Raw genomic sequence first — 12,955 nt, forward strand, 5'->3', positions numbered from 1 at the left:
TTGAGGGCAGATAGATCTTGACCTAATAAACAATTTTACCCCATGTCAGATTTGCTCTAAATGCTTTGGTTTTTGAGTTATAAGCCAAAAACTGCATTTTACCCCTATGTTCTATTTTTAGCCATGGCGGCCATCTTGGTTGGTTGGCCGGGTCACGCCACGCATTTTTTTAACAAGATATCCCAATGATGATTGTGGCCAAGTTTGGTTTAATTTGGCCCAGTAGTTTCAGAGGAGAAGATTTTTGTAAAAGTTAACGACGACGGACGACGACGACGCCGGACGCCGGACGCCAAATGATGGGAAAAGCTCACTTGGCCCTTCGGGCCAGGTGAGCTAAAAAGGCGGAATAGTATGAACAATAAAAACACTATTTACAAAAGACAATAGCGCACGCAAGTGAACAGTGGCAAACCACCTTTAGTCCTTTAGCAATGATCAAAATGTATACCGTGTATTAACCTATAAAGCCGTGAAGAGAAAAATCTTTTATAAATGAACAACACCAACCAACAACAATCATTGGATAACACGTCGAAGTGTAATAACAAATTATTAGGAATAAATAAATAAGACGCTACGCATAATGATCATAGTCACGACGATCCAATACTCGAGTACTCGCAGTCATAGAATTTAAGTTTCACTCCACGTAATTTAATCATGTTGTCCAGACTTTAATACCAATCACTACACCACCACAAATTTAAATAACAATTACTTTCAAAACGGTAAGTACCTTAACAAATGGTAAATTAAAAGTTCAAGCACATCAAATGAATGGGGAAAAAAACTGTTCATTTTTGACTTGGTCACAACATTTCTTTGTGTAGAAACTGGTGAATTAACCCTGGCTGTATAGCTAGCTTATAGTCTTACCTGTATTACAGTTGCATAATATCTACCATATGGACAATAATAAGGGGAGAAATTGCAATTATAAAATGTTAAAATGTAAATAAAAATGGAGTACAGTAGACAACATTGTGTTATAATCTAATCTTATTTATTAATATTTAAACTATGTCAACAAGAAAAACAAAATGACACATATACATTCCTAAGGCAAAGCACAGAAGCAAACATGAATGACAAGGATACAAAAAATAACAATGTATTTAAAACGTGAAGGTGTCCTATACGGTCTTGGCATGTAAAATATAAGTATCGACAGGATATATGACGATTGAAATTAAACAAATGTCATCCACATATCTTTTCAAAAAGGAGAAAGTCAAACTAAGTCTTTCAAAATGCGTAATTTAAAGACAACAGAAAAAACTTACGTCAGTTTGTGTTCTTCAACATAAGTAAGAGCACGACACCTGATATTGAATTCAGTTTCTGGTAATAAATTGGTATTGTTTATCCAAGCACAATGCGGATCTTTAACACAGGAATCTATCCGTCGGTGCTGTTCACAGTTTATCACATTAATCTGTTGAACTTTAGTGTCCGTTCCTACATAAACTGAACCTTCCTTGAACATGAAATGATGTAGTGCAAGTTGATTTTTTTTTTAATGAAACATCTATTACATCTTACTATAGTCTTAGAGAAGAGGTACTATCAAGTTAATGTTTCATTTCCTTGTCTGCAGATACTCGTGATAACACTGTGGCAACGTTAATGTTGTTAATTTTGTTATTACATTTTACATGTAGAAGGCAGATGAAGCTTTTCAACTGACATTGTATTACTGGTGATTCATTAATATATACTAATTTATTTTGGTTAAGGTGAACCACGAATAATATTTTTTTTCAGGGAATGTTTTTAGACTTTGCCAAAACCACGAAATAAAAATACACGAAACAGCAAGTTTTCCTCAAACCATAAAAATTGGTACCAACAAAAATAAATGAATTCACAGTATAACTAAAAATGTAAAAGCAATTTTCATAAAAATTGAATATCTAATTTTAATATCTGTGTTGATAGGGTCTTCGTGTTTTAAATAAGCTTAGTGTTTATAAAATGTGTTGGTATCGTTGATATTATTACAATTCTTTCAGAGGTTTACACATCGACAGACCATGTGCCCAAACTAATTTCATAACTACTTAAACATAAGTATATTTCTATTTCACTTATTTGTATATTATTGTGCAATACGCATGGGTGGAATTCTTGTGTTCAATTATAACGACAATTTGGTTGGAGAATTTAAATGTTCGTTATGTGCGTTAAACGACCGAGTTCCAGCCTTAATAACCATCAGAACAAGTGTTCAGAGTACATGTTACATACATGTATAAGATGATATATTCTATTATTCTCTAGATAGTCTTTTTGGCTATTTATCATGTGTATGTACAGTTAGAATTACATGTAAGAAACAAGATCATTAATTATTATCAGAAGTATTTTGATTATAATTATTCTAATAATAATACTTACATGATGTTTCATTGACCAAATAACATCTTGATCTAGAGATGCCGAGTATATACTTGAGACATATGTCTTCTTGTCATCCTTATAAAATAGTTTGTATATCTTTCCAGTATCTATAAAGTATATGTATATGCTATTACAATTAAAGTTCTATTCATTTTCAACCAAAACGTACATATTGTTAAAAATGATTTTTCCACCTTTATGAAAAAATAAGCGTTTTGATAGTTTTAAGGATTAATACTAGAAAGAGATTTGTCCTACATCAAAGTATGTGTTTTTCATTTTCTTCATTCATTAATTATTAAGCTACTATGATGTGTGTATAACTATATATAACGGTTAAATTAATTCAAGAATAAATGAAATGTTAAAATGTTTTATACAAAGTAATGCATTGCAAAATAACATTAAAAAAATCATTTGCAAAAAGAAATTTGGTCTTGGTTTATATATGTATGTGACATCAGTACGAATAATTTTCGATACATTAAGAAAAATAAAATTAAGAATAGAAATGGAGAATATATCACAGAGCAGACAACAGCCGAAGGCAAGCAATGGATCTTCAACGCTGCGAGAAAATTCCGCACCCGGAGGTGGTCCTCAGCCGGCCCCTATATGAAATTGTGTACTAGTTCAGTGAAAATGGACGCCAAACAAACAAATGAACTAAAATTAAGAAACCCTTCCAAAACCTTTAGCCAATGTCAAATAAAGAAACGCATAGTAGCACGCACAATAAATCTCAGTTTAAAAAAAGTCCGAGTCCGATGTCAAAATAGTAACAAAAGAAAATAGGTAAAATGACAATGATACATAAATGAACAGATGACTACTCGCAGTTACTGACATGCCAGCTCCAGACCCCCATTAAACTGATTGAAATATTATTTCTTTATCATGCGATCATCAAGTACAATCCCTCCCGTTAGAGCTTTAGTATCATACGATCATAAAATATATGAGAAGAACATAATCTGTTTCATGCCAACAACTGGTTTTAGAATACATGTGTTTATTTTTTCGATGAAGACTCTATGAGTGAATCAATATTAAAACCAAAATATGCAATTATTAATGACTAAACAACAGTATCGTAAATATATCCTTTCCGAAAAGACTGTTTAAAGGTTTGGTTCGCTTCCGAGGTGAATGACGACATTTGTGTGCTTTGTAAAGAATATTCATATAACTTTAACGTATCAGATGTCTTCATGATGATTTACATTTACGAATGATGTCCTTGAACCGATGATAGAATTTATTAAATGTTTTGACTAGTTTGCGATTATGTTAAATTATAAATTTTAAAGTAAATGTCTTACTTGATGCAGCATAGAATACCATTTCGGTTAAGTTTCGATCAAGTTCTAAATGTTGTAATTCAATCTGTTGCAAAACAAAAATTGGTTTTCCATTTAATGGTTGGACTGTCTCGTACATTAAAGAATTGTCGGCAATGAATTGGAGGTTGGCCTCAGGTAGAGACATGGAATCGTTTGAACACTGAAAACAAGATTCAACAGTGTTAATACAGTGTTAATGGCAGTATTTAAATGTTATTCTGTACTTCTTGTAAATCACATGTTCTGATTTAAATCATACATGTGTCTCATCATTCGATGAATTGTCTTTGAAATGTTACAACATTTTTTTTTGTATTTTGATTAAGTTAACACAGATTGAAAACAAAAGAAAAAAAAATATTCGCACATGTGTAGAGAAGAGATTTGTCTGGAAGATATACGGTAAACAAAAACATGTGAGAAAGAATAATGAATGTCAAATAGTCATAATGATTTAAATGTTTTTACTATATTTTTTTTATAATTTGTATAAGTTTACAAGATTGTTAATTCAAACACACGCTTATGTGCTTGTCTAACATTAGAACTTTCGTTTGTGACTGTTTATAGTCAATGTTTTTATCTTGAAATGGTCTCTCTTTTTGTAAAGTGTCGTCTTTTTTGTCAGGTATTGGGATTGATGAGTTATGTTTGTAATTTTTTCTCAGATGCTAGTTTACCGTATACATTATGATGTGATATCCCAATTGTCATTCTGTCAACTTTCTTTCTTTTAGTAGCTATCTCCTAGACCTATACTCTAAACATAATGAGCGAGTATAACTTTATTAAAGCCTTACCTCTCCGGGTCTTGGGTCTAAAGATGTTGTTTTTTCCTGCCAATATGAGTTAGAGTCAGGCTGATATTTAAATGAACCTTTATAAACTTTGTCAATATCTGCTAAACTGAATACACATATAGCTGAAGCAGGATATCCTGTTCTGAAAGATGAATTCATTGTATGGATAATAATAAAGAAATGTATTCCTTGATACAAATCTAAGCTTATGAATATACCTGTTACTTTAATAGCATGTTGCCATTTAAACTTATATTAATAAGTCATGAAATAATATATATTTTCCTTGAATGATAAAGTTTTCTTTTATAAAAAAATTAAAAAATTAAAAACAAATACATACCTTGTTGTAAACAACCCATAGAAAATGTTGTTATCCATCGTCACTACATCCTCTACAATTATAATTGAACCCAAGATTAATCATGATTAAATAATCAAAATGTTTAAGACATTCAAAAGATCTTGATAAATATTCATGACTATGATTAAGACATAACATATTGCCGTTTATGTAGATCACTTATGTTAATACAGCATATCTTGATAAAGGAATATGGTATCGACAACGCGGTTTATAAAATCAAACTTAGTATTGATAAATTAATTAAAGATAAAGAACTGGATCTCAACCACCAAATATGTTCCATCAAAAACGCATTATTTTATCTCTAAACTACGCTTTGTTGTTGCAAATAAATGCTAACATACGTGTAACACCTAAACTCGAATATGTTTCATAAATACCGACGTCGTATAATCCAATTAATATACAAATACGGCGGTGACATAATTCATTTACTTTAGAAATTCCATCAACTGTAAGCATGATGATACAAGGTACGTCTTATTGATATTATACTCTAGTTAAAATTTTACATGAAAATCAAGAAGATCAAATTGATGACTTAACTATCGAAGGGGTGCAACAGGGATAATATATCTGTAGGAAATAGAAAACCGTAAAAATCTACATGTTCATATTGATGTATCTGGATTGTGGAAATTGGTGTATTTTCCCTTCGGTTTGTAAACAGTAGACTGTTAAACTCGTAAAACCACATCGAGTGTATACTAGATTAATTGATGATATTCAGTTCATTAAACATCCAGTGATAATTTTTGTGAAAACATTTCTGAGACATATTTATGGCGACGTACAACACATTGATTTCTATATTTTTTTATTTTGTTTATGAAGTGGAAAGTAAGAAATCTGTTAAAATAGCATCTGATCATCTACGGTCAATGAAAGTATTCTATAGTGGTCAAAATGTTTGACAATAATCTTATATCTCCTACTGGATTTGCACCTAACAATAAACCGTACATACGGATAGGATTCCTCTTCTGTATCTGATGAAAATGTGGTGCGTTATCCATAAATGCGGTGGAGCTAAACGGTAGCACCTCCTGTCTTGATAATGAGACAGCAATGATCAAAGTAACACAAATTTATAACAATTGTTATCTTACAGGTAGATTTAACTCGATCCAACACTCTTGAATTAGCAGTTGGACTGTTTCGTTTCAATGAGGAATAGGTGACATATATGTAGAACAAATAATTCAATAGATTGTTTTACATTGCTTTTTAAATAATTAATTCAATTTTTGTCAATTTTTATAAGTAAAATGAGATAAGAAAAAAGAGGTAGCTGAAAATTATGATATATTATGCAGGAAAGTAATGCACTTACGTATGGAATCAAAATATACCGGTAATGATCCAGGAATCGAACAGTTTAGTCTCGTTTTCTGATAGCTCGTCCATTTATTCCTCAGTAATGAGTTTCCACCGGTATCTTTCTACATAAAGTATTATAGATATGGTGCATATTTTATTTAGCAGGGTTAAAACATCAATGATATCTACGACGTTAAGTGTGCCAGCTATTGTTAACAAAACTGAAAATAATGGTAGATATGTATTCTTTACTGTTATCCTTTCGTCTATTTACTTACACTGTTGACAAATAACCCTCATGTAATTTTAGATAAAAGATTTGTCATTAATTTGAAACAATAAACCTAGATTTATTTTTTTAATTCAACAACATGTTGACAGATTCTAACTGATACAGCTATTTAATGGAGATTCCCGCATGCGAAGAGAATAATTTCTGAACCCCTGCACTGTCACCTACAACTCCGATAAGTGAACTGTAAATGTTTTGAGTCGTATACATATTCATGAATATTTTCGTACGGACTTTTTTCATTATTGAAAGATCTGCGCATACATGTAAATGAAGACTGGGCAACCCAAATCTGTTGGATTTATTATATAATAGATGGATTCGGCTAAATGGATTTTACTCCATACGTATGAATATAATATTTCTTAAAACTCTATGGTTGACGACATATATATATATTTATAAAGTTTGTCTTGAATATAATACATGGAATATTTGCCACGAGGAGTTTCGTGAAAATCAGACGACCAATATCACAATGTTTTCATAAATGTATTATCCAAAGAAAGATTTTGATTCCTATAGAAAAGACACATCTTTTGATAAATAAGCTTAAAAATAGCATATAATTTGAAGGTTTCAAATCGGTTGCTAGGCAACCAAAAATGATAATCTGTAAATTGTAAATTTCAATTCATTTGAAGAGGGGCCAATATGACCCTTATAGTACCTTGTCCTTTAACTTAAACATGTACACTTTTCCAATTGATTTCTCGGAACTGTGTATAGCAGCAATTTTAAGCATTTGAAATATTATTTTATTCGCATTTGATACTGAAATATTTAAATGTTTGCTAAATTCCTTTCTAAAAATTCCATTGATTTGCAAAATAATTCAATAAGAAAATGTAATCGATATACCCCAATAGTTTGAGAAATACATGCACTTTAATAGTCATATATTTTCTGTATTACGTCGCATCGCCTTACAAACATAAACAATGACACAAACAACCAAACATCGTTCAGTATGATCATATACAACTGTTGAACCAAATATTTTCAAATAATTATGTTTTATAACCTGTGTATGAATAAACAGAGAAGTGATATATATGCATGTCAAACCTTTTGAACAAGTTTTTTTTTTATTTAATTATATTTACTATATAATATGATGAATATCAATCGAATGCAAACTGTATTAACGAAATGTGCGTCACTGAAAGTGTCATGATGTGAAAAATGTATTTTTTCTTAATTTGAAAAAGATGATTCAATATTGTAAGGCATAATAGTGCGTCTACTAATATCAGAGTGACAAAACTACAGAGATCGTTGCCAACACATCAAGCTATACGAATTAAGAAACATCTAGCTAACGATTAATGAAGCTGTTAAAATGAGTATGAATGTTTATATTATTAATGTACATGATCTTTTGGTATAAGTATAACAAGTTAGGTTGACTAAAGAAATCTAAAACTATCACACTTTCAAATTCTTACCAGTTAGTACCAAATATACTTTTATCCAACAGATTTCAAAGTACAAAAAAATGTATACAAAATCAATATTATATAGAAGCATATTATAAAATAGAGGTTTTAATAGTTAAGTTTTACTATTGTGAAAGTTGTAAAAGTTAACAAATATGTTCAATTCAACCTATTGAATAAACGGATTGTTTGCACAAATTTGGGCATGCCATTGTCGAAAAAAATGGACTAGTTCAATTGGAGTCAAATTTAAATAAGCTTGTTAAATCGATGCATAATCAAATGAAATATATGTAGATATATTTGTTACCTTACAAACTTTAGCAACTCTGGAGTAAACTTTGTATTCATTTGGAGGTACATCTACAGCTGTCTCTCGGAAGAAGAAGAAAACTCTATGCTCAACGTCAAAAGAGCCTACAAACTGTGGATCTAAGGAGCAAACAAATTACATAGCGTTAAAATCACTTCAGTTTTTTTTTATAATAATTTCAACATATGTGATTTGTTTAGTGAACACTGTTTTTTCAAAAGATTTTTTGGAACATTAATAATCGCAACACTTATTCTTTAGTGCTCTTAGTGTTGTTATACTGGCTTACTCATACAGTATGTATTTGAACTAATCCAAACGTCAAGGTTCATTAAGATAATTATCAGCATGACATCTAAGGTCTTCGCTAGGCTACTTTTTTTTAAAGGGGTTAATCAAGCTATAAACCAAGTCGTCTGAATTACCTTTAACGTCCAAAAATGCCTGTGCCAAGTTAGAAAAATGACATTGTTTTTCAATTAGTTCTGTTTGTTAATATAGTTGAGCGTTTGATTTTGACTGGTTTTATACATCACCTTATTCGAATTTACCATGCAGGTCAGTATTTCTTTGAAGACATTATTGATTGATTAGATATGATATATATGTTGTGTGTTGTAGTAATTTTACTTCAAACAGTTTTGTAAGGCTACATTATCGGCCATTCATCTTTATTATCATAAAACAAGTTTATTGTAAGTCTGAAGTTACTTATACCTTTCATCCATTTGTTACTTATTACACCTTTCATATAATCATTAGTCCCGAATATAGGTCTCTGAATTGTTGATTCCGAATGCAATGTGCTACCATAATAAATATCATCCTCTTTGCTAAAATTTTGATGTTCTGAAAAAAAATGCTTAAAACATAACTAGTATTCAGGCAGTTAGATTAGTAAACTTAAAGAGTGTTGTTTTATATCATTAACATACTAAACGTTTTGGGATTTATCCAACAAATTTAAAATGGTTGTGTACAAGTGCCTTATTAGCTACAAAGTAAAAATAAATTGATTGATTGTTGGTTGCTTAACGTCCAGTGGCATAAAAAGAATAAAAATAGAGGACACACCATTAATAATACAGAGAATCAAAGTAAACGATACAGAATCTACTTTGATGTGGGTATTTTATGTAAAACTGCACTCCTTCTTAATTGAACATATGGTATGTTAAAACACAAAGCACCATTGCAGTTTCTTATTTTGAGGGTGGATGTGAAACAACTGAATGTTGATAGTAATAAATTTCCAATTGCAAAGAAAATGATTCAGACTCAGTCTCCAAAACCCTGAATTTTCATATTATAGTTATTTATTATTTGGTATTAGTTCTATTTAGATAAATAAAATATTGGTTAAACATTTTATGAATGAATTTTCAAATATTCAAATATTCCGTACTATATGAAATGAAGCCATCATTGTGACAATTGATTTCTTTTTTGTTTTTTTTATGACCATGGCTTCAAGTCTACCACATATAAAGTCGGTTCATATATACAGCAGCGTAGATCATACACATAAAAAAAACAATAGCATATATAGCAATAATGTCTTTTACATCTTCCAGAAAAAAACTGAAAGGATAAGTTATAACTTCAAAATGCTCAAATGATCGTTTATGAAACTATAGTATAACGTTTCACAATAATAAAGGTCAAAGGTATCCGTTGTGACATAAATAATTCTTGCTCTTTCCTGGAACTATGTGCTATCAATAATAATGTTAGGGATTTAACCTGTGGCTTGTGATAAGATAAATAAAATAAGACTTCCACTGTTGTTGGACAAAGGAGCATTTAAGGTAAATTAAATTTCTGTAAATATATTTTAACATTGACATATAAGCGGGACGTTTGGCTAGCCATTATACAAGGTTTAACCCACAATTTTGTCTTCAAATATCCCCTACAACGTCAGAAATAGGGCAGTTGTTCTTTTATATGTTTGATGGCGTTTGATTTTTTTAACCACAGTGTGTGTGTTGTTCTGTTGTCATCCTCTTATAGTTGATATATGTTGATCGGTATGTGGTTGTAACCAGGACATGTTTTCTTTAAATCGACTTTCGTACAACTGTATACTGCTGTTGTCTTTATTTACTTAGGAATTAAGTAAACCATATATCATATTGTGGTTTTGTTGTCTAAAATATCATCAGGTTTTGTAACCGGTGTCGTAATATACTATAAATATGTGCTAGGTAAATATTATATCTCATTATAAAACCTCTTACGGCAAAACAAATTCCCAAAATGTGACAAATTATATCAAAATAAAATAAGAAATGGAAATCAAAATTGCATTTTTACCCAAACAGTAAAGTTAATTTATAACTAGAGGCTCTAAAGAGCCTGTGTCGCTCACCTTGGTCTTGTGCATATTAAACAATGGACACGGATAAATTCATGACATAATTGTGTTTTGGTGATAGTGATGTGTTTGTAGATCTTACTTTACTGAGCATTCTTGTTGCTACAATTATCTCTATCTATAATGAACTTGGCCCAGTAATTACAGTGGAAAATATTTTCAAAAAATTTACAAAAATTTATGAAAAATGTTAAAAATTAACTGTAAAGGGCAATAACTCCTTAAGGGGTCAATTGACTATTTTGGTCATGTAAACTTATTTGTAGATCTTATTTTGCTGAACGTTATTGCTGTATACAGTTTATCTCTATCTATAATAATATTCAAGATAATAACAAAAAACGGCAAAATTTCCTTAAAATTACCAATTCAGGACAGTAACCTAACAACGGGTTGTCCGATCCATGTGAAAACATCAGGGCAGATAGATCTTGACCTAATAAACAATTAAACCCTGTCAGATTTTCTCTTAATGCTTCGGTTTTTGAGTTATAAGCCAAAAACTGCATTTTACCCCTATGTTCTATTATTAGCCGTGGCAGCCATTTTGGTTGATTGGCCAGGTCACGCCACACATTTTTTAAACAAGTTACCCCAATGATGATTGTGGCCAAGTTTAGTTTACTTTAATTTGGCCCAGTAGTTTCAGAGAAGAAGACTTTTGTAAAAGATTACTAAGATTTACGAAAAAAATGGTTAAAAATTGACTATAAAGGGCAATAACTCCTTCAGGGGTCAACTGACCATTTTGGTGATGCTGACTTATTTGTAAATCTTACTTTGCTGAACATAATTGCTGTTTACAGTTTATCTCTATCTATAATAATATTCAAGATAATAACCAAAAACAGCAAAATTTCCTTAAAATTACCAATTCAGGGGCAGCAACCCAACAACAGGTTGTCTGATTCATCTGAAAATTTCAGGACAGATAGAATTTGACCTGATAAACACTTTAACCAGATGTCAGATTTGCTCTAAATGCTTTGGTTTTTGAGTTATAAGCCCAAAACTGCATTTTACCCCTATGTTCTATTTTTAGCCATGGCGGCCATCTTGGTTGGTTGGCCGGGTCACTCCAAACATTTTTTAAACTAGATATCCCAAAGATGATTGTGGCCAAGTTTGGATTAATTTGGCCCAGTAGTTTCAGAGGAAAAGATTTTTGTAAAAGATAACTAAGATTTACGAAAAATGGTTAAAAATTGACTATAAAGGTCAATAACTCCTAAAGGGGTCAACTGACCATTTTGGTCATGTTGACTTATTTGTAAATCTTACTTTGCTGAACATTATTGCTGTTTACAGTTTATCTCTATCTATAATAATATTCAAGATAATAGCCAAAAACAGCAAAAATTCCCTAAAATTACCAGTTCAGGGGCAGCAACCCAATAACGGGTTGTCGGATTCATCTGAAAATTTGAGGGCAGATAGATCTTGACCTGATAAACAATTTTAACCCTTGTCAGATTTGCTCTAAATGCTTTGGTTTTTGAGTAATAAGCCAAAAACTGCATTTTACCCCTATGTTCTATTTTTAGCCATGGCGGCCATCTTGGTTGGTTGGCCGGGTCACGCCACACATTTTTTAAACTAGATACCCCAATGATGATTGTGGCCAAGTTTGGTTTAATTTGGCCCAGTAGTTTCAGAGGAGAAGATTTTTGTAAAAGTTAACGACGACGGACGACGGACGACGACGACGGACGCCGGACGCCAAGTGATGGGAAAAGCTCACTTGGCCCTTCGGGCCAGGTGAGTTAAAAATGTAGTACTAACTGATGTAAATAGCTGTGAAATTGTGAAATGGGTCATTTGAACAAGGTACAGCAGTGAATTTATCACCAGATCCATAAGTTGTAACACCACTGGTTGTGTTAATTTCAAAGCCTTTGGGTGCATCTGCGTTGGTTCCACAAACAAACAAAATATCGTCCTTCGTTTTAGTTATAAACTTTATATGATTCTGACAATATGGTACCTGAAAGCATGAGTAAAGGGTCCTTTATTAGAATATACATAATGTGTTAAATATTGAGAATGAAGTAAAAGGTGTTTATGTTACAGTAAATTAGTGAATTCAAGGATAAGGTAAAAACTCTAAAATAATTTGACATATCACAAATATTTTTTGCAATTTGTTAAAATGTTTGGAGCTTTAAAGAACCAATGAAAATATTGCTAGGGAATTTTTGAAATCCTGCAAAATTATAAATTTCATAACAGTTTCAGGAATTGTTCTCAATTACTGAAACTGTTAGGTATTTTATAAAATCGGTAATTATTTAAGACATTTTA

The 12,955-nt window shown here is 31.2% G+C and overlaps 1 protein-coding gene across 1 annotated transcript in view; it reads right to left on the bottom strand.

Moving 5' to 3' along the window:
* Nucleotides 1–12,955, bottom strand: part of LOC143071667 (semaphorin-2A-like) — a 73,482-nt gene that overhangs the window by 52,144 nt on the left and 8,383 nt on the right. The window contains exons 6-14 of the mRNA XM_076246140.1: nucleotides 12,437–12,638; nucleotides 8,995–9,126; nucleotides 8,275–8,396; nucleotides 6,247–6,355; nucleotides 4,890–4,941; nucleotides 4,547–4,688; nucleotides 3,726–3,906; nucleotides 2,401–2,510; nucleotides 1,287–1,480 (exon numbers count right to left, since the gene is read on the bottom strand). Coding sequence (XP_076102255.1) covers nucleotides 1,287–1,480; nucleotides 2,401–2,510; nucleotides 3,726–3,906; nucleotides 4,547–4,688; nucleotides 4,890–4,941; nucleotides 6,247–6,355; nucleotides 8,275–8,396; nucleotides 8,995–9,126; nucleotides 12,437–12,638 — 1,244 coding nt within the window. The remainder of the gene's footprint in view (nucleotides 1–1,286; nucleotides 1,481–2,400; nucleotides 2,511–3,725; nucleotides 3,907–4,546; nucleotides 4,689–4,889; nucleotides 4,942–6,246; nucleotides 6,356–8,274; nucleotides 8,397–8,994; nucleotides 9,127–12,436; nucleotides 12,639–12,955) is intronic.

This window comes from Mytilus galloprovincialis, chromosome 4 (assembly GCF_965363235.1).
Source record: "Mytilus galloprovincialis chromosome 4, xbMytGall1.hap1.1, whole genome shotgun sequence".
NCBI lineage: Eukaryota > Metazoa > Mollusca > Bivalvia > Mytilida > Mytilidae > Mytilus > Mytilus galloprovincialis.